The sequence below is a fragment of the Mus pahari genome, chromosome 8 (genome assembly GCF_900095145.1).
Source record: "Mus pahari chromosome 8, PAHARI_EIJ_v1.1, whole genome shotgun sequence".
Taxonomy (NCBI): Eukaryota; Metazoa; Chordata; class Mammalia; order Rodentia; family Muridae; genus Mus; species Mus pahari.
In genome coordinates this window covers 9689656-9711472 of record NC_034597.1, presented here as the reverse complement: position 1 = coordinate 9711472, position 21817 = coordinate 9689656, and the positions used below count along the sequence as shown (strand labels likewise).

The 21817-nt window shown below is 42.3% G+C and overlaps 1 protein-coding gene across 9 annotated transcripts in view; it reads right to left on the bottom strand.

Annotated features, from left to right (window-relative positions):
* The window catches only part of Thrb (thyroid hormone receptor beta), a 356182-nt gene that overhangs the window by 18679 nt on the left and 315686 nt on the right, over positions 1–21817 (bottom strand). For all 9 annotated transcript variants that reach the window (XM_029541431.1, XM_021203598.2, XM_029541433.1 and 6 more), the window contains 3 exons: positions 14315–14415; positions 7982–8129; positions 4598–4803 (listed from right to left, as the gene is read on the bottom strand). In XM_029541431.1, the coding sequence (XP_029397291.1) occupies positions 4598–4803; positions 7982–8129; positions 14315–14415 (455 nt within the window). The remainder of the gene's footprint in view (positions 1–4597; positions 4804–7981; positions 8130–14314; positions 14416–21817) is intronic.

The window sequence follows — 21817 nt, the reverse complement described above, 5'->3', positions numbered from 1 at the left end:
TCCCCCTTTCTCTCACTCTCGTGTGTGTGTGGGGGTGTACAAGCACACTTGCATATGTAAGTGGTGAACCCCAGAGAGCAATGTTGGTATTATTTATTGGTTGTCCATCTTATGTTTTGAAGACAGGATTTCCCACTGACCTACAGCTCACTAATTATGTTAGATTGACCATCTGGACGCTGTTTTCATTTCTCCAGGGTTGGGTTACATGCATGTACCACTATGCCTGTATTTTTTTAATGGAGTGCCAGGGACTAAAGTCAGGCCCTCATGTCTATGCAGCAAGCATTTTAGTGACTGAGCTACATACCTGTATAGTTCCAATGGATGCTTCTTAGATTTTTAATAAAATAGATCTTGGACAGGAGAGATTGCTCAGGGTAAGAGTGCAAACGACTCTTGTAAAGGACTCAATTTCAATTCCCAGCATGCACTATTTGTAACTCATAACCACCTGTAACTCTAGCTCCAGGAAGTGACATCTCTGGTCTCTGGAGGTATCTGCACTCACATACTCATATCCCCACACAAACCTATATGCACCATATATCCCTCTACAGACATACATGCATATATAAACACTTAGCTTAAAAGAGTGTTATCCCTCTGATCTCTGGGACATCTGCTCACACAAACACATATCCCCACACAGACATGCGTGCATATACATATACACACATATATCTCCACATGGACATACATACATGTACACATATTCTCACAAAAACATACAAACATGTACATATCCCCACACAGAAATCACCCATACACATATCCCTATATAGACAACCACACACACATATCTCCCCACAGACACTCATGTATACATGTACTCTCACTTAGATACACATGCATATACATAAATATATACCCACACAGACATACATTCATACACAAACACACACACACACACACACACACACACACACACATCTTGTAGTGGTTTGAATATGTTTGGCCCAGGGAATAAGGTGTGGCCTTGGAGTGGGTGTGTCACTGTTAGTGTGGGCTTAAGACCCTCATCCTAGCTGCCTGGAAGTTAGTCTCCTACTAGTAGTCTTCAGATGAAGATGTAGAACTCTTAACTCTGCCTGCCTGCCTAGATGCTGCCATGCTCCTGCCTTGAGAATTGAACCTCTGAACCTGTAAACCTGTCCCATTAAATGTTGTCCTTATAAGAGTTGCCTTGGTCCTGGTGTTTGTTCGCAGCGGTAAAACCCTAACTAAGACACATCCCACGTAGACACACATGTACCCACATACAAATATACATCTCCCCACACAGACATACAGATACATGCACACATATGTTATCACACAGACACACATGGGTACACATATCTCCACACAGACATACATGTACATACATACATAAATATATTCCCACACAGGCATATGTGCACACACATACACTCATCCTCACACTAGCATACATGGAAGGAGTCATGCAGGAAAGCTTATGGCAAGCTAGAGATGGCCCATCATTTTGCATGGCTGTGATATGTGCACTATGGAGAGGCATAGACTTTTTCCCAGGATTGTTTCTTGTTGCTGATCAGCCTGCTATCTGACAGAGTCCACTGTTTCCTGAGTTTTAACCAACTCTGCTGGGCAAATTTCCTGCAGATCACTATGAAGATGTACTTTCATGTATTAAAGCTATTTAGATAAATTAATGACTTTATAGAATTCCTGATTTGATTCATATACTTTTAGAAAGTTAGGATAATAGATAGAAGTTTAAGGAGATGGTTTTAGTTGTATTGCCAGAAAGATATAATAAAGTTAGAATCAAGAATAGAATGTGCCCAGGCCTCTTAGGATAGTAGGCAAAGGCTGCATGAGAAAGAATGCAGTGAGCTTACATGCACAACAATCATATAGACTGTGCTGGAAAGAAAAATAGACTTGAGACAGATTAAGGATCAAGGAAAAAGTTCATTCTAGGTCAGGTTCAAGGATGAATTGACAGGTGTGCTCCATGATAAAACAAGGCTATGTGAAACTGTTGCTTTGAACTTATAATGAGCTTACAAACTGAAACATTGCTTTGAACTTGCTATTGACATCCTTCTATAACACCCTTTTAACATTTTATCTATGACATAATTTTATTAAGAACTTTTGTCTACGAAGTTATAAAAAAGCTGAGAGAAAACATAAAGTGTGGTTGTTGAGGCTCTGCTCCATCCACCAAATGCGTATATATGTATATATGTCTATCTGTACAATATATATAATGTATATATGTCTGACTGTATATATATATATATATATATATATATATATATGTGTGTGTGCATAAATATATATGTAGGCATATGTGTATGTATATAGGGATGCATGTGCACTTGTGAAATTGATGAAACAGGTGGTCAGGCCGGGCTGAGTGAGTGAGTGAGTGAGTGAGTGTGTGTGTGTGTGTGTGTGTGAGCATATGCATGACCTTCTATCCTTTTCTTTCTCCCAGGCCTCTTAAAAGCTAAAAGAGTTCAGAGTTTCTTGCCCAGTTACTGAGAATTCTGGCCCCAGATAATTAAGTTTTACTCCCATCACCCTGTAAATCTCCTGCTGCTATTAGCAGAGTCTCTTCTCTGCATAGGCTGCTATGAACAATGGCCCCAATCACCGACATCATATCTCAGTTTAACCTGGATGTCGAGCTGGATTTCGACACATGCACACATACACTTATTCTCACATAGACATATACAAATATACATAAGTTAAAAGACTAAATCCTTAGACTCTACAGCACGTATTTTAGTTATGTCAGAAAGTGGCTTATTCGTTTCATCCTCTACTAGGTGGGGAAAGCATAAAATTCTCCACGCGTCCAGAATGGGCCCTGACTCCTCCATCTGACTCAGAATTCAGCTTGATTTCCACTTCTGTTGACTACTGAGAATTAGACTGCGGCGCCAGGCCTGGCAGTGGCCCACACTTCTGAGGAAAGAGTACACTTGGATAGACTTAGGCCATGGGTATGCTGGACTCTGTGCTGATACGGTCCAGATATAGTGGATTGGAATTGGCCTGTTGATCCAGAATGAGTGCAGTTTAATTTCCAGAGAGATACACCAGGGTGAAGCAGTGGGGTGCCGCCCTCCTAAGGCCTCTCTTAGTTCGGAGGGTAGTGAGGCTACATGGGCGTTGGGCAGAAGGAGCCGAGGTAGACCCAGCACTGGCTATACCTACTCCTCCATGTCTTAGCACAATCTAGCTGTGGGAGCCCTACAAATTTCCCGCATCTCTCTGCCCTATAAATGGAGGTATTCTTTGTTTCTACCTATAGAGGTGGTATAGGGTCTGAAGATTAGGGAGCAAAGCATTTAGACTCGAACCTGGCACATCATAAGCATCATTTCAGTGTTTGGTGACTTTTCTAAAGTGGCACATGCAGTATTTGTTTACAGTAATAGTGACAGACTTTGGTGTAGGAAAGGCAGATTATTCACAGCCCTTTCTTTTCACAATTTTCTTTTGTGATTGTTACTTACGGTGCTGGGTACTGACCCAGCATCTCATGCAGGCTGGGCAAATGCTAAACCACTGAGCTGTATGGCAGCTCTTTCTGGCTTTAATTTTTGAGGAAAGATCTTGTTAAGTGTCTTAGGCTGGACTGGTAACTCAATCAGGCCTTGAACTTGCACCCTTCTTACTTTGGGTTTCTGAGTAGCTATGATTGTAAGTGTAAAACCATTGCATTATAATGTTGCTGTTGTGGTGCGCAGGCAATTTCACCACCACAGCTCCTTGTTTAAAGAAAGCAACTCTGATGTATAGACAGATCCACAGGCCAGCAAAGTGCTCACAAAAGCCTTTATGAAAGCAAACCCAGTTTCTGAGGTGGCTAGACACCAGCTTGAGCAGGAAGTTTGTTTAATGAGGTGGGCGGGGAGACTTGAAATCAGAGGGCCTGGCTTAGTCACTTACTGCCATATCATCTGGGACATTTATGTATGACCTTGGGATTGACTTGCCTATCTAAAAAATGGGGATAGCAACTCCAGAAACTTTAGAGTACCAGGAAGTCTAAATGAGAAATGGATGGAAGGGGTTTCACTCTAAAATCCAGTAAGTGCACACAGATCCAAAAAGGTCTGCCTTGTCTCTCTGTGCTTTCCCATTGCTACGCCCATTTTCTCTGGCTTCTGAACTCAAGCTTTTATTCCTAGACAAGCATTTGAACTTTGGCAGATAAAAACTTAAATCTGAGGTCTGGGACCCTTCCTCCTAGAGATTCTGCTAAAAGGAGCATGTGAACAAGCCTAGATACCTGAGTATAAGCACTGGAAGTCTGAAGGCAGAGGTGGGGAGAAGGGTAAGCCATCTGATAGCAGACATTCCTGAGGACAGGCTACATCCCTGGCCTCACCCTGAGGTTGGAGGCCTGGGAAGCTCCTCTGGGTTCCAGTGAGTGAATATTGCCCCAGTAGCCTCTGTAACCCTGCTAGCATGATTGTAGTTCCAGTCACCTTTGAGTTGCAACCACCATCACAAAAATAGGAGACTAATGTCAGAAGGGTCCAGAGGACTCTAAACTTTGGCAGAAAACAAAGGATAGATAAATAGTGAGCTTGGTCAGAGGCCTTACCAGAAATTTCCGCTTCTGCTTCCAGTGGCTGCCCTGGGCATTGGTGGCCACGTGGGCCTCAGTGACTGTCTTGATGAGTTCCCACTCCTCGTCCGTGGGTTCTGGCTTGTGCCCAATTGACTTCTGTAGCTCTTCCCGCCGCCTCTTCTCACGGTTCTCCTCTATAAGCTTCCGCTTGGCTAGCCTCTTGCTGTCATCCAGCACCACTGCGAGGTAGAAAGGTGAGAGGACCCACTGCTAATCCAGAGCTCGGAGCAGATTGTAGTTTCTGAGCCTCAGGTCACATGGGGCACATTTTCCCTCTCATGGCGAACAGCCAGCCCACTATGAGTCCAGTGTCCAGACCAAGTGTCCAGAGCAGAGCTATGCCCACTATGGAAGGGACACGGGCACTAGGAACTCATCTCTACAGAAGGCAGTGGCTGAAATCAGACTAAAGCAGAGAGATTTAAAACCACACTGGCAGAGAAATCAGTTGGGCAGACATCTGCATTCACGCCTGGGCCTCCTGTGCTTCCTGTTAAGGGAGTCTTCTGGAGTGGCGACGATGGGAGGGGAACCGGTTCTTCCTGGCTCCCTAGGGCAGACCGTAATTTGGCTTTGACTCTCTTGAGCCTTACAGGTACATCTTTGCAAATCTTTGTGCCTGGTCTGTCCTCCATGGTAGATAAAGAGCCTTGGACTAGAAAGATGTGGGTCTGAGGCCTACACCAGCACCTTCTAGCTGTGTGACGCCTAAGCAAGTTTGTTCTGTTGAGCTTTCATGTCTCTCTTTACCCGATGGAATCAATAATGCCCACATACAAGGTATTCACTATGGCAATGTGAACATGGTAAGTCATATTTACCATTTGTGCAAAAAGGAACGAGAAATCTATCTTTCTGTGGTTAGTTTTCAAATAGACTATTTCATTAGATTTGTAGTAAGATTGAGAGACTCGGGTTTTATTTTATTATTATTATTATTATTATTATTATTATTATTATTATTTTGTATGTGCATGTGTGTGTAGGTGCACATATATCATGGTACATCAGTGAAGGTCTGAGGCTAATTCTGTGAAGGTGGTATTCTCTAATGATCATGTAGGTTCTGAGCATCAGCAAGCTTGTATGGTAAGTCCCTTTACCTGCCATGCCATCTTTCCTGCTTGCGTGTACGTGTGTGTGTGTGTGTGTGTGTGTGTGTGTGTGTGTGTGTGGTAGTGAACCTCTGTGTACACACATGGAAGCCAGAGAAGTATGCCAGGAGTGTTCCTCAATCCACGCTCACATTTTTAAGACAGGCTCTGCCACTGAATCTGAAGCTTGCCATTTAGGCTAAGTTCCTGGCTAGTGAGTCCACAGAGCGTACTTGTCCCTAACCCAATACATGTGGTCGTGGCAGCCAACAACAACGTGTGTGTTGGAGGTTAGAACTCAGGTCTTCTTGTTTTCACTGCAAGAACTCTTACCCTGAGCACAGCTCAGGCTTCAGATGACTGTAGAAAGGATCTAGTTCATTCTCTTTTCATAGAAGAGGGACCAGACTATGGCTTGTCTAAGGTCAGATCAAGCTCATGGTAGAGACAGGGGAAGACTCAGGACTTCTGCTTTTAATTCCTACAATGAAGGCACGCTGTCCTTGTGCTGTGTAAAGGGCAGTCATAGCAAGAAGAAAAGCAAGGTGTCCAGTTAGTTCACAAGCCCTCTGGCAGTAACTCCTCAGGATTCAGCCACCCATGTCACATGAGAGTCTTCAGATGTGGGAAATATGGACGAGCCTTGTGAGGTAACTTTGGTTTACCTCCTAAAGGCTCGCAAAACTGAAGCCCCATTGCTTCAAGGCTTTCAGTATGCCATACTATCGCAGCTGAATCGACTGAATCCTGGGCCTGGAGTTGTAAGGTATGAGGTGTTTTTCAGGCAGGAATCTGGGAGTCACATGCCTCGTCAGTGGTAGGACTGGCACCTGCATGGAGGTTTGCCTTTCTTTTTTTTTTTTTCCTTCTTGTTATTTACTTATTTGTTGAAGTGTGTGTGTGTGTGTGTGTGTGTGTGTGTGTATGCACGAATATGTCCCTGTGCATACCCTCAGCCCTGTGAGAGGACACCTGTGGGAGTCAGTCCTCTCCTTCTACTGTGTGGGTCTTTAGGGACTGGGTTACAGGCTGTCAGGCTTGGGGCTGGGTGGCAGATTCTGCTGTGATGGTTACCTGGCTGTCCCTGAGCAGAGGTTTTGTTTTTAAGTAACCTGGAGCTTTTGAAATGCCCCACCAGAAGATAAAAGGTCTCAACCTTTGAATCCACAGTCTAGATGGACTTTGAGCATCTTAAACCCCATAACTACTCACTTCTTAAACTTAATGAAATTATAAAATGACTATTTAAACAATAGTGGTTTGGAATAGTGACATGTAAGTATTTGGTTTTGAGCTAATCATATTCAAATCCTGGTCAGAAAAGGGCTCAAATCCTTTAGAAGTAGAGATGCCCTGCCTGAGGCGTGGATGCACAGTATTTCCAGCCGGATACCCTAACAGATCTCATAATACACTCTGCAGCATTTTCTTCTATGAGGAAATCATAGATTTTCTTTTTTATTCTCTCAGAGAGAACACCATTAATGGTCTCAATACAAACTAGGATCATTTCTTTCTATATCAGAAATATTCTCATTGCCTTTGCTTTCTTTGCTGTGTTTTTCCTTTTCCTTTTAAACTTACGATTGAATCGTGACAGTGATGGAAATCACCTTCACTGACTCCCGGCAGAGGGGAAGTTGTATACTCTGAGTGATGTGGTTCTTTATTTTAGGATTAAGGTGAGGAGTGTAAACCCCTGGCCCAGGGTTGGTAGGAGAAACCCCAGGGATAATCTCAGTGCCATATGCTATGGCACTTAGAAAACTGAGTTTCAGTTTAAAAAAATCTATTTTGGATAAAAATACAACAAGCTATCAACAGCAGTATGACTCATGTGGGAACATTCAACTTGAATTCTTCAAAAATTCTTAAACATGATGTTTTTTGTGGTACTCCATCTCCAAAGATGTCTACCAAGTTAATTTATTTCTGCTTTTGAAAACACAAGGACTGCTCTCTAAGCCTCTCCGCATGTGGAGCCTGTGTGTGAGAAGTGACCAAGCTACAAGCTTCCAACCCACATGGGGATGGTCTAACTACCCCCTCTCACATCATCTGGATGCTTTGGAGGTTGGGAATTGATAAGTCAGGAGGAAGAACGCCAATGGTTTTCACCTATGGCAAGACTGAATGTGGGGAGGGAGGCTGAGTGAGAGCCAGACTCTGTCCACAGGGATTCCTGCTTTCTTTGTTGATCTTGAACCCCCCCCCCCCCAGTCCACACTTCACAATATCAAGCGAAAGAAGAACATGTACTTACAGTCTGTTGCCATGCCAACATAGATGCATTTCTTAAAGCGACATTCCTGGCACTGGTTTCGGGTGACTTTGTCTATGATGCACTTTCCTTCATATTTACAGGAATAAGATGGATGGAGACTTTTCTGAATGGTTCGTCTAAAGAAGCCCTAGATGAGAAAGACCCGAGATAATAGGTTCATATTTTCTGAAATTAAATGATTCTGGAGTTTTGTCTACCTAAGTATAAGTGCAATTGTTCAGGCCCCTTAGCCTGGGCTGGGGCCTCCTACTTTATACCCTCAAATGGAGGGTGGTGGCGGCAAGTGAATCTAAGGAGCCGAGGGAGGTTTCACAAGGCTGCAGTGATGCAGTGTCTTCACTATTGTGTATTTTACTCAAAGCAATGAAGCTAGTGGGCAACCTGGTGTTTGCTCTTATTTTTCTATACATTAAATGGTATAACCTTTATTCATATGGTGTCATAATTTTGCTGCTAAGTGAATTAAGAGATTTTATCCTGAATTAAAAGCGCAGGATACATGATTGAATATTTCTATAAGAAACCCATTACTATGTACAATGAATATATACACACAAATAGCATTTAAAATTGCTTGGTGACTAAATATACGTCTTTATTTCATTTAGAGATTTCACTTAATTCTTCTTTGACTCTTAAAATGGCCATGATCTATACCCAAAGGATGCTCAATTGTGTTCATTACAGCTTTATTCACAATAGCCAGAAACTGGAAACAATCCAGATACCCCTCAAGCCAAGAACAGATAAAGAAAATGTGGTAGATTTACACAATGGATTATTATTCAGTGGGTAAAAAATAGACACCATGAAATTTGAAGGTGAATGGAAGGAATTAGGAAAAAAAATCATCCTGAGTGAGGTAACCCTGACCTAGAAAATCATATGGTATATATTCAGTTATAAGTGGATAGTAGCTGTTACATAGAGGATAATAATGTCACAATTCACAAACCCAGAGAGGTTAGATAAAGCAGCTCTAGGGGGATGCATGGATCTCCATGGGAAGGGGGACTAGACTAGATTTTGCTGTTAGACTGGGCGTGGATAGGGAGAGGATTAGGTGGAGGTAGGGGATGGAGGGGAAGAATGCAAGCAGAGACAGCTGGAATTAGGAAGTGTTTGGAAGGAGATATGGAAACCTGGTGCTGTGGAAACATCCTGGAATCTATGAGGGTGACTCTAATGAGGACTCCTAGAATGGAGGACACCGAGTCTGAACTGGTCATCTTTTTGTAGATAGGCAAAACTTCCAGTGGCAAGATCTGGTTGTGTTTGGTTGAACTGTTGACTGATGGAGATCCCTAAACAACACAGGCTAATACTTGAAAAGAGGGTCGCTCTCTGAAAACTGACAGCAAGGCTCTGTTACTGAGGATAACAACCACTCATTCATTGCATGCAGAAAGGTGGAACTGGTGTCTGTATGAAACCTACATCCCTACCCTCTAGTCTCTGTTCTGGGAAGCCTACATAAAGAGAAACCTGGATACCAACCCCTGACCTATAATCTGTCCCACTTGGAAGATGGACTGGGTTGATGGTGGCATAGAACTTGTGGGAGTGGCCAACCAATGTTTGGTTTAACTTAAGGTCCACTCCATGAGAAGGAGCCTGGATGGCCAGGAACCAGACAACGGATAGTTCAGAGATCTAGCATAGAACCAAACATGACTGGAAAACCAAACCAAACCAAACCAAACCAAACCAAACCAAACCAAACCAAACCAAACCAAACCAAACCAATGAAATGAAATGATTTTTAATGACATTTTGCTATATGTACAGATCAGTGCCTTATCTAGTCATCAACAGAGAGGCTTCCTCTGGCCAGATGGGAACGGATACAGAGACCCACAGCCAGACATTATGCAGGTAGAGAATCTAAATGGGAGGTCTCCATCAAGTCCCTCCCATAGCAAATCAGGGAACAAAGGAGATGAAGGACACCAGGAGAACATGGCTCACTGAATCGACTAAGTAGGGCTCACATGGGCTCACAGAAACTGAAGCAGCAAGCATGGGCCCTTGCATGAGTCTGTACCAGTCCTTCTTTGTCTATGTTATGGCTGTTAGCTTGGTGGCTTTGTGGCATTCCTAACTGCGGGGGGGGGGGGGGGGGCGGTGTATCTGTGACTCTTTGACTTGTTCTTGGGATTTTTCTTCTCCAATTGAGTTATCTTGTCTAGCCTCAGGGTTTTTGTCTATATGTAGCTTGTTTTGTCTTGTTTAGCTGTCCTCATTTGGAGGCCTGCTTTTCTGAAGAGGAAGAAGCTGTGGGGGAGCTGGAATGTGTGGACAGAGAAGAAACTGTTGTTGCGATGTTTGTATTAAAAATAATCTATTTTCAAAAAATTTGAAGAAGAGGAAGAGGAGGGAGAAGAGGAAGAGAGAGAGGTATAAGGAGAAGGAGGAAATGGAGGAGAAGAAGAGGAGAAGCAGGAAGAGGAGGAGGAGAAGGAGAAAGAGGAGGAGAAGGAGGAAGAGGAGGAGGAAGGAGAGGAAGAGGAGAAAGAGGAGGAGGAGGAAGAGGAGGAGGAGAGGAGAAGAGCAGGAGGAGGAAGAGGAGAAGGAGGAAGAAGAAGAGAAGGAGGAAGAAGAGGAGGAGGAGGAAGAGGGGAAGGAGGAGGAAGAGGAGGAGAAAATAGAAAAAAATGATGGCCATGACTAACTCTCTTAACCTTTTGAACAACAGGACTTGAAGAACAGAACACTTGAGCTTAAGGCCTTATAAAGGCCTCTAAAACCTTCTTTTCCTCTAGTATCTGTAGGCATATGAGTTCAACAGGCTTTCTCTTCTCTGAAGAACACTATTAATTCTAGATTTTGCTAATTTATACAACTTTCTCAAGACTTATTTGGCCACTGTACTCTGGATGACAGGAATTCACAGTGACAGTGATCTCTTGCTGTTGTGGGCACAGATGGGCAGCAGATGCACGCTGCATCCCTTTGCCCCAGTTGCCTCAGATTTTGCCCATTTTTGTTCTTTCATTTAAGTTTTTGGCTTTGGTTATGGGCACATGCCCACTTGCATAGTCCCTACTCAGAAAAAGCTCTTTCTTGCAATGACAGGGTCCAGAGTAGGACCTTTTAAGCAAAGCAGGAATAACCAAGGCTCATATCTGTCATTTTTTTTAAAAAAAAGAAATATGATTTCTTTCAAAATAAAATTCTAACAGGAAAACTCTATGAATTGGGGATTTGTGTTCTTAAACATGTGTGCATGCCTCTGAACGATATGCTGTTACAGGTCCAGGAACCACACATAAGCAGCTGAATGAGAGAGACATCAACCATGTTTCCTCAGGTTCAGAATGAGTGAATCTGCCCAGAGGGCCATGTCACAGCATGACTCCAGAATGAAAGGCAAGAATGAAAGGCAAGTGTTCTTTCCCTTCCCTAACTGTGCTCTCTGTCCCAGGCAGAATAGGGGACAAAAGAAACCCAGTCATTTCTGGCAAGATGGATGTTATGCACTGGGAGGAGGCAGAACAATTCTCTTCCAGGAGGAAGCCATGTTTACTTAGAAGCTAGCCAGGGAAGATGTGGACAGTTGCTGAGGAGGAACCTGATAGACCCCTTTCTCCCTTACACTGGATGCCTACAAAGACCACTTCGAGGCAGGGTGAGCAAGGCTGTAACAGAATGAGGACAGGATCATGTATCTCAACAAAGGTATTCTGTGTACTCCTTAATGGCATGAGTACTTCGCTTTTGTAGAAAATAGAAGTACTGTAGTTTGCTGTGCTGTTTCTTTTCTGAGCCTACCTCTGATGATGTTCATGGACTTCTAAGCACTATTCTAATTGGTGGAAAAGCATCTTTTACCATAGGATGAGAACATATTACTTTTAGATAGATGTAAGGATGATAAGTCTCTTAATTAAAAAAAAATGAAAATGAACTCCTGGAGATAGAATTAAAGATAAGACCTTTATGTGAAAAATCATTTTAGGGGCTAGGGGCATGGCTCAGCAGCATAAAACATGCTGAACATGCATGAAGCTCTGAGTTAATTCCCCAGCACCAAAACCAAGCCAACCACAAGATCTTGTGAGCTGACAAAATAGGCTTCTTAAGGAATAAGTAAGGACATGTTTCATTGACTTGTACACGAATGGAGAACTTGCCTTTAAAACCTACTATAGAAATATCTCTGTACTCAGAGAAGAGCCAGATTAATTTCTTAATGGTCCCAGATGATAAACTAACCAGAAATAAGGACATCTATGTAGCCAGATGTGCTGGTGCATGCCTTTAATCTCTGAGCTTGAGCCAGCCTAGCTTACTGAGTGAGTTCCAGGACAGTCAGGGTTACCCATAGAAAACCTGTCTCAAAACACCATCAACACACACACACACACACACACACACACACACACACACACACACACACACACACACACACACACACACACACACACACACACACACACACACACACACACACACGCACACGCACACGCACACACGCACACACGCGCACACACACACATAGGGCCTCTTTGTTACTATCCATCATTTTTAGCTTTAACTTCCATCTTGACATAACTTAGTCAACTAAAGGAGTCACAATTGTGGTTCTGCCCAGATAACTTTGCCCTGTGAGTATCTGTGAGGGATTGTCTTGGTTGTTCATTGATTTAGGGGGTCTTAGCTCACTCTCTGGGTAGGTAGTCCTGAACTGTATAAGAAAGCTAGCTAAGCATGGACAAGCCAGCAATTAGCCTTCCTCCATGTTTCTGCTTCACATTCCTACCCTGACTCCTTCAATGGTCCTTGAATGGTCTGTGGCCTGCAAGTTAAGCCACTAGAATTTTTAGAATGTAACAGTTTAGAAGTTGTTTATGTCTATTCCCTTTAGAAAGTTTAGAATTCTAAATGTTAGAATTGTTTGAGGGATTTAAGAGTCACCTTGACTTTTCATTGTGTTTTCTCTCAATTCAAACTTTTATCTTATGATATTGTTGTGAAAGCACTGTAATATTGTTACATTTTCTTCGAAAACAGTTTGTTATACGGAAACATCAACCTTCTTTCTACAAAGTGCTAAGTGTGCAAGAAGTTACACACCTCAGCAGAGTTAAAAACTCACAAATCTTTCTGTTGCTAAAGTAATACAGATTCTGGTCACATAAACTGTTGGTTTGAATAAACCTTGAGGTGTAGCTTTTTTTTTTTTTTTTAAATCTCTTGACACTCTTGAAGATGATGTTACATTTGAAAACCTTTTCCCTTTACCAAGTTGCTTCTCTATCATATTAAGAAGGTCTTTTCACTCTTAGGTTTCTTTCTGGGTTTGTGTTAAGTCCCCACAACTGTGAATTTGAATTGTAAGGGCTTAAAGGCAAGGGCAGGAAGAAAGCAGGGAGGTTTGGGAGGAAAGGTGGAAGAAGGAGGGAAGGGAAGGGAGGAGGGTGGGGAGGAAAGATGGAATAAGGAGGGAAAGTTGGTTTTTGTTTTTGTTTTTGTTTTTGTTTGTTTTTTGGCTTCAGTAAAAGTTTTATTGTAAACTCTACAGGAAATAGAAATCTGTCCCTAGCTTAGAATATATCTCCATTTGCACAGACAGCATCGGCTGCTTGGGCACTCTCTGGATTGAGTTCCTTGTCTTTATTTTCTAATCTAGGTTGATGGATCAAAACATCTTTTTCATAATGCTTATCTTCATTTTGCTAATTAAGATTGTAAGTAGGCAGATGTAGATTCCCTTTTTTATAGACCAGTATGTTTTTTGTCAAGAATCTCCCAAAGAAAAGTTTGCAGAGCACAAAATTACCTGGTGGCAAACTGATTCCGTTTATTACAGGCTGTGCTGAAAGCCACTTTGAATACATTCTGGAACGTAATTAAGTTTAAGTGGCTTCAGAGATTCTGCCTAATGGAACCCTCAGAAGTGGGCATAGACATGCAGAGCCACAGCAGAAAGGCTGTGGAGCAAACTCGTCTCCTCAGACAGTGCACATAAAACAGAGGAGAAACAGCAAAGCAGACTGGTTGGATATTTAAAAAACATATGCTCTAATGCTCAAAGTAAGTGTTATTAATTTACTTCTTATTAGTTGTCTTTCTGTTTTAAAAACACAAGAACAAAACACTACACTATTGCAAAATTTCATTTAGTTATTCATGATTTAGGAAGAAGGAAAATTCAGATCTTGAGCACATAAAAAATAAAGAGGGCCTCCGGGCCCCTGGAGGCCAAAGGCCTTCAATGCTGACATCTCTTTCTGTAAGCCTGATGTCCAGTGGCTGTCTGGGAAAGCACAGATGCTCAGCTGTGGTCTGTGCTGGGACACTGTCACTTACCTTGCAGCCTTCACAGGTGATGCAGCGATAGTGGTACCCTGTGGCTTTGTCCCCACACACTACACAGAGTTCATCTTTGTCTAAATAGCTGGGGATATACCCTGCAAAGGACAAAAGAGGCAGATGAAGAAACAGTATCATGTCAAAGGAGAGTCACCTCAAAAGCTAAGGTTGTCCAACCAGAGAGAAGATGGCTTTGCTTAGAAGTGATAACTTCGAAAAGACTCAGTGGAACCAACTAGCACGCAGAGTAATACAACCTGTTTTAACCACGGGGTCCTGTTTGCTGGAGGGGCATCATCTATGCAGGGTATGGGGGCCCATAGTCATAGGGAGAGAGGCAGAGATTTGAGACAGGCACCGGTATGGGAGCTCTGCATAGTCGGCCCTCCTTCACAAAGCTTATTTCAGAATTTAAGTTTAAGACTCCATCCTTTTTCAAGACACCAGGCAACAAAGTAGCTTTGTTTGATACAATAGTCAAGTACTTTCTAGGCAAAGACATTGGCTCTAAGGAATTGAGCTTCCCTTAGGGTCATGGGAGAAACAGAGGCTGCAATCCACCTCTTCTAACATCTGGTGCCAGGAATGAGTTGTGCTGCTTTCCCCTAAAAAACAGAGAGCTGGAGAGGGATGAACACAGGCACCTGAGGCAGGCTGGCTGGACACACAGCCAGCACTGTTGAGTGCAAAGAAAGAATCCAAGTTCTGTTGACTGAGGAAAGAAAACCTAACCACACCGACTCCCTTTGGTTCTGTGTTGGTGGATCAAACTCCCTCAGAAGGCTTGGGTTAAATATAACATCAGAACAGCCTTCTTCCTGCCTGTGCCTGTTTCTTCCTGTTCATGTAGAGCCCATGGCCACATGCCCACACATATACCAAAGACACATGAGCTTTTAGATAAGCTAAAACATTAAAAAGGAAGTGCATGGTTTATTGGTATGTGAACGTGAACAGGCAGCAGAAATGAAACCTCTCCTTGGTCTTGGTGCTTAGGTTCAGGGAACTTTTCTAAGTTTCAACTAAGGTTGCTGAGGTTAAGAAGACTTAGCTATATATTTTGCTATGACATTTTCATCAACCTTTTGCGACAACAGGTCACCCTTGGCTCATGTCTTTTAAAGCAGAAAAGGTGCGAAGAAAATAATCCTTCCCTTTATATCTTAGACATGATTTATCTTATGCTAATTGGAAAGTGTTGGTGCTTCAGATGCACATGGAGGGCTTTGCAGGGTGAGCGGCTGAGGCGCAGGACTATGATTTAGATCACAGCAGCTTCGCTTAGCTTGGTCTGCCTCTAGCAAATTGATGTCCATTTGTTGGACTCAAAGTTGCTCAAGCATTTTATTATTTCATTTTATTATTGTTTTACTTATTTTCATTTTTTAAAGATTAGAAAAAATATAATTTTATGTGTATGTGTTTGTGGGGTTAGCATGTCCACATGTATGTAGATGTCCATGAAGGCCAGAAGAGAGCAGTAGCTCCCCTGGAACTGGAGCTACAAGCAATTGTGCTGCCTAGAGGGGGTGCTGGGAACCAAACTTTGGTGTTCTTAATGGCTGAACCATCTCTCCAGCCCCTCATCAGGAAATTATTTAAAAAAATAATTCTGGGAGAAACCTGGAGTGGGACAAAAGGAAGAGAATGGTTTGTCTTCAGTTGCTCATTTACTGATGACTCTAGTCAGAACCTATTTAGTGCACATAGTGCTAAGCACTATGGAAGGCACACGTAATATAGAATCAAACAAAACAGAGCTTCTTGCTGTGGGATCCTGGAAGCAATTAGTTCTGCTTCTCTAGCTCTGTTTATTTCTCAATAAGAGAGGGAAGGAAAAGTGAGGGAAAGCCTATGGAAAGATTCTCTACATCACTGTTGAGAACTGTACATGGAGACCACACTCAGATACCAGCCACATGTAGTAGGAAGATGTAACGGTTAACCTTCACAGTCAACTTGACTAGGTTTAGAACAACATAGGAGCCACACCGCTGGGCATATAACATCTCTGGGTGTTTCATGAAGGTTTAGCTGAGACAGGAAGAGCTATGCTGACCATGGGTTGAATAAGATGAAACAGGGTGGGGATGGGGGTAGGGGAGGTATGGACTCATCTTTTTAATCTTTCTGAGTTTCCTGGTAAACACAATGACTGTCTTCCATTCCTGCAGTCATACCTTCTCCACCACTATAGACCGAATCCTTAAACTATGAGCTCCAAGGAACCCTTGCTCCTGTAAGTTGCTTTTGTCAGATACCTGGTTGCACCGACAGAAAGGTAATGAATAGGGATTGTTTTAACAGGAGTGATGCAAAGCAAGTGGCAGAGTGCAATGAGCTCATGCGGGTACCTGGCACACAAACAACTAGCTACAAAGCACAGAGTAACCTTTAAACAACAAATAAACCAACTTATTAACACAACTATCTTCCAGGAAAAGGTAGGTAGAAAAGTCATTGATGTCAGGAGAATTGTGCTATGGCCTCTTCTCTATAGTTATACCAGCAGAATAGAGGCTTTGAGTTCTTGGTGCTGATGCAGGTGTCAGGTTTCAGGGAGAGGAGATGCAGGAACCAACTGTGGACTACACTTGTGAACCTTCCTTACCTGCAAAGGGATATGGTGTCTGGGGACATGAACAAGAGTTGAAAAAAATGCAGGGAATTAATCTTTCCCTCTTATCCTTTCTGTGGCTTCACCATACCAGCTGGGACTGGCTTTGACTTTGGCAGAAGGACACCACTGAAGATTTTTCCCTCCCAATTTCTATCCCATTTAATTAGGTGAATTCTGGAATCCAACTAATATCTAGAATGTTAGTTTCTTTTCTGTTGTTCTGATAAAATGCCCTGACAAAAAGCAACATAGGGAAAGGAAGGTTTACTTCGGTTTACAGTTCCAGAGAGACAGTGTCCATCATGACAGGGACCACATGGCAATAGGAGCAGGAAGCCATCAGATTACATTGTATCCAGGAAGTACACAAGAGGCAGAACTGGAAGTGGGGTGAAGCTACAAAATTCAAAACCCTCACACAGTAACATACTTTCTCCAGCAAGGTTCTATCTGCTAAAGGTTCCATAGCCTTTCCAAATGTTGCCACCAAATAGGACCAAATATTAAATATGTGAACCTGTGGGAAACACTTTTCATTCAAACCACCACAGCAATGCTAATTGAATGAGGGGCAGAATGGGCTCTTCTCACATTCTGACACAGGAGAGAAATGCTTGCTCTGCCCCTCAGGTTATCTCCCTGATGAGTGGCGTTGACTCAGTACCCTTAATTAATTAGCCATCTTTCTACAGAGTAGCTCTTGGCATTGCTAACAGTGCTTACTTAGTTTTTCAAGTACACCCCAACTAGCATCTTCTCTGCAACGTTAACTGAGCAATCTCATTTATCAAAGGCATGAGGAATGGCATACCAATTGTTTTGCCTGCATCCATTGTTCATCAGAAAATAATGCTTTCAGAGATGGTGTTCCATCACAGTGAGTCACATGCTGCCAATGTGGCCAAATAAGGAAAGTGCACAGACATTAGCTTTGTTGTCAAATGTGGACACTAGTAAGTGACATAATGGTGGGACTGGATGTCTAGATAAGATGTGAGATGTGTCCTGAGTAATCATGCATACAGCTGTCTTACATCAACATCAGAAAGGTTATTAGAGGTTATGAATAACGAACCCAGGCCACCAACAATCTGTAGAGTTCAAGGTTGACTGCAGTCCCCAGCTCCCGTGAGAGTTCAAGGTTGATCTGCAGTCCCCAGCTCCCACTTGCTTGTATGAATTACTCTTCATACTATAAACTACACTGTCGTGCTATCAAGCATACATGTATATTTCCTCTTGTTGTTAGTATATTTATGTATTCTTGTTTGAGTATATGGTACCAGGAGCTGCAGAACAGGTCTGCTACAGCCGAGCTGCATCCTCATGCCCTCTCGTCAATGTATAAGGAAGCAAGCTCCATTTGCTTGTTCAAAAAGGACTGGAGAATTTTGGTTTTAGTTAATATTTTGCTCCTTTGATTAATTGATAAATATTGTTTTGAATATCAAAATTGGTTAATATAGTAAAACGCTACTTTTTAAGAGTCTTTTTTTGGTAACAACTTGACTATGATATAATTCAAAGGTAACACAAGTCAGTGGCTTTAATATACTCACAGACTCATGTAACTACCACCACTGATTAATCTTAGAATAGTTTAATCATCCCCCCAAAAGCCCTGTAAGTGCTTTTAGATGTCACCATATCACTCAACCCATCTCCCCCATCCCTTTTGCCCCAGACTACCCTAATCTACTCTCTCTCTATCGTCTACTATTGACATTTCAGAAAAATGGGATAAAATTGTAGTTGGTCTTTTGTAACTGGCTTTCACTTAGCAGAAGGTTCAGGTTTCATTCATGTTTCAGATAACACAGATTAAACAAAAAGATTTTCAGAGGACTTAGGGTACAGAAAGCAAGAGTTTTATGTTTGTTTTCTGATTGATTCTTGATCTAGTGTATTCCCGGTGGGTATAAACCAGAATCCTGGCTAGGGTAATTCTTTTGAGTGAATTATGCAGTATGGCAGGTTGTTGGAGAACGCCTCATCTCTTCCTGTCACCTTAACAAACACACAGTGAGTGAGTAACAGGATATGGAATAGATTAATCTTGGTGACAGATCTAGAATTGAAATTTCTGCTCCTGAAGGAAGGGACACCTGGGTATAGATACATTTCAACCAGGACTGGTCTTAACATCAAAGCAGACTATTTGCTTGGTTGGACTAGTCCTGGTTGCTACAGGAAGCATGTGTATAGAACAGGTCAAAGAGGAGATGTACCTAGAGGTGACATATGCAAATCAGGCTGAGTTGGAATCTATGCTACTCCACAGTGTGGGGAATGGCAGCTTTCAGGGTGTGTCTTGCTCTAGGAGACTCCATATTATAAGCAACTTTGACTGCACACAGAGAACAAGTGCAGAGGCAGGGTGACTCTACATTACATTTGTGCATAGACACTATTGCCTGGGCAGCACAACCCACAATGCATATATGAACTGATACACAACTTACTCCTCAAAGTAAAAAATTCCACCTATAAATGCTTCAACATTGATTGGGAAGATACATGCATGTATGGACATATTAAAGCCGTATTAGAAAAAATGTGACCCAAGGGCTTGTCAGATACAGTTGACCAACAGGAATGCAACACTTTCACTTGGACCCAAACGGAGGAGGATACGGAACACTTGCATGTCCATGGCCCCGTCAATCTGACCTGTCACCTTCATGTGTGCATCATAGAACTAGTGTGTACATCAAGGGACTGGTAGACAGAGAATTCCCAACCATCCATGGGGTTTTTGGCTCAATTTGGTCCTCATGCTTGATGCAGCCTACTTGCATGGAAGTCTATCAGATCTGATCCTGTGCCTACTCTTCAATGTTCTACACTTTGGCTAAGCAGTCTTGTATCTCTGCAGCTGGAATCCAGCAGCTCCCAACAGGTTCTTTAGTAGCTTGTGTAACTACCTCCAGGGACTCTGTCCACATCCATGTCAGCTGTCTGCCTCTGCCTCTGGTAAGGCCTCCATGAACTCTGTGCCTTCTTTAATTCTTTGTACACTATAAATATCCACACAAATGACCATGGTTACAGTGTGATGTGTGATCTGAGAATTGATATTGATATTAGTATTTAAGATTAGAATAAAAGAGCTTGTGTTTTTACTGTCCATGTGAAGAACTACCTCTTTAAGTTTCCCAGGTAATTGCTAAAGAGGACTAGTCATTAACTCCAGAGAACAATTCAGGTAGACTATGATTCATAATCAGAAGTAATAGCTCAGAGCATCAAGAAATGTGGGTGGGCTGCACTCAGGGTGAGGCAGCATTCTAACACTCCCAGAGAAGCTAAATTATTACTATACTTAGTCATTTTCCCCAATTCCATATTGAACGTGTACAGTTCAAACCACTCTTCAGATTTTTAATTTAAGCTCATTTCCTCATGGTATTTCTTTGTATAATTAAAAGCCTTGCGAATGGCTTAGCCTTTTCCTAACATGCTAATCCTGATTCCTTTTACATTTAATTCTTGGTATTAGGAACCGAGCTTTTCGTCATGTTAATCTTTAACCCTCAGATAAACACCACATCAATTAATTAAACCACCCATCTGTTCATTTCTTCAACAAACTGCAGAACTACTACATGTAAATTACTGAGCAAAACCTTGAGTCTCTAATCACTTTAGAGACCTTTATAGATTGCTCAGCCTCTGCAAAACTGCCCCAGAGACTCCCACTTGGCAGACTCTTTCCTCAGGGCAGCCACTATGTGCCCCATGATACTCTCCAGGGACACATCCTGTCATTTTACCTTCTGGCTGGCTGAGCCTGTGGTGATGAGACCCACAGACACTTAAGTCTAAGGCTCAACCTTTTATGCCTTGGCAATAGAGTATCAAAAGCATTGGCAGGCAAGATCAGAAAGGAGAAGAGCATACTGTGAGGTGGCCTCTAGGCCTCTTGGAAACTCCTAGGGTAGGATGAGACACAAAGCTTTTACGTTATTTCTTTAATTTAGGGCCAGGCTTTGCTATCATTCATATGTATGTGTATGTATATGTATGTATATGCATGTATATGCACATATATACATGTATCTATGTATATACACATACACATGTATGTATCATGCATGTGTATATGTATGTATGACATATGTGTGTACATATTTTTCTTCCTCTATGGTACTTCGGGTGCATGCTAGGCAAGCACCATGCAGCTGAATTATATATCCAGCCATCCAGTTCCCCAATTTTTTCTGTTACAAGCCAACACAGTAATATGTGCAGGCTTTCTTTAAATTTCCTCTGCAGTCTAGGCTTGAACTTATGATTCTCCTGCCTCAGTCTCAAGAGTGTTGGGTTTAAAAGGCTCAGCTATTACAGCCTAACATGTAAGAATTCTTGGCTGTCCTTTCTTTTCTTTCTCTGATTGCCTCAGAATCTTAATAGCCACTATAGCCACCATAACCTTTAAATCCACAGTAAGAACAGAAATATTTGAGGAGAAAATCACTAAGAAAGAAAATAGGTTGCTCTGATGAATTCCACTTAGGGTTTAATCAAAAGAACACACAGAGTCTACAGTGTTTGGCTCATAATATTAAGATAAACAAAGCCAAAACCCAAAACTATGCTGTAAAAAATATAGAATCCAGCCTCCTTGAACCATATGAAGTAGATGAGTGGTCTCCTGGCACAGCCCAAGTTCTCAGAGCAGAGCAGACAGCCCCACTTCCCATGAAGGAGCGCCCTGTCCAGCTTTCCACAGCCTGCACCTCTTCCCATGTGCTCCAGCTCGGGTGCACTCAGTCACCTGTTGCTTAACATTGCTCAAGGCCATCCTCTTTTAAAAGTAAAGAAATAACTCACAGAATTTTAATCTTTATCAAAATAAGAAGGGTAGAAGTAGTTTAAGA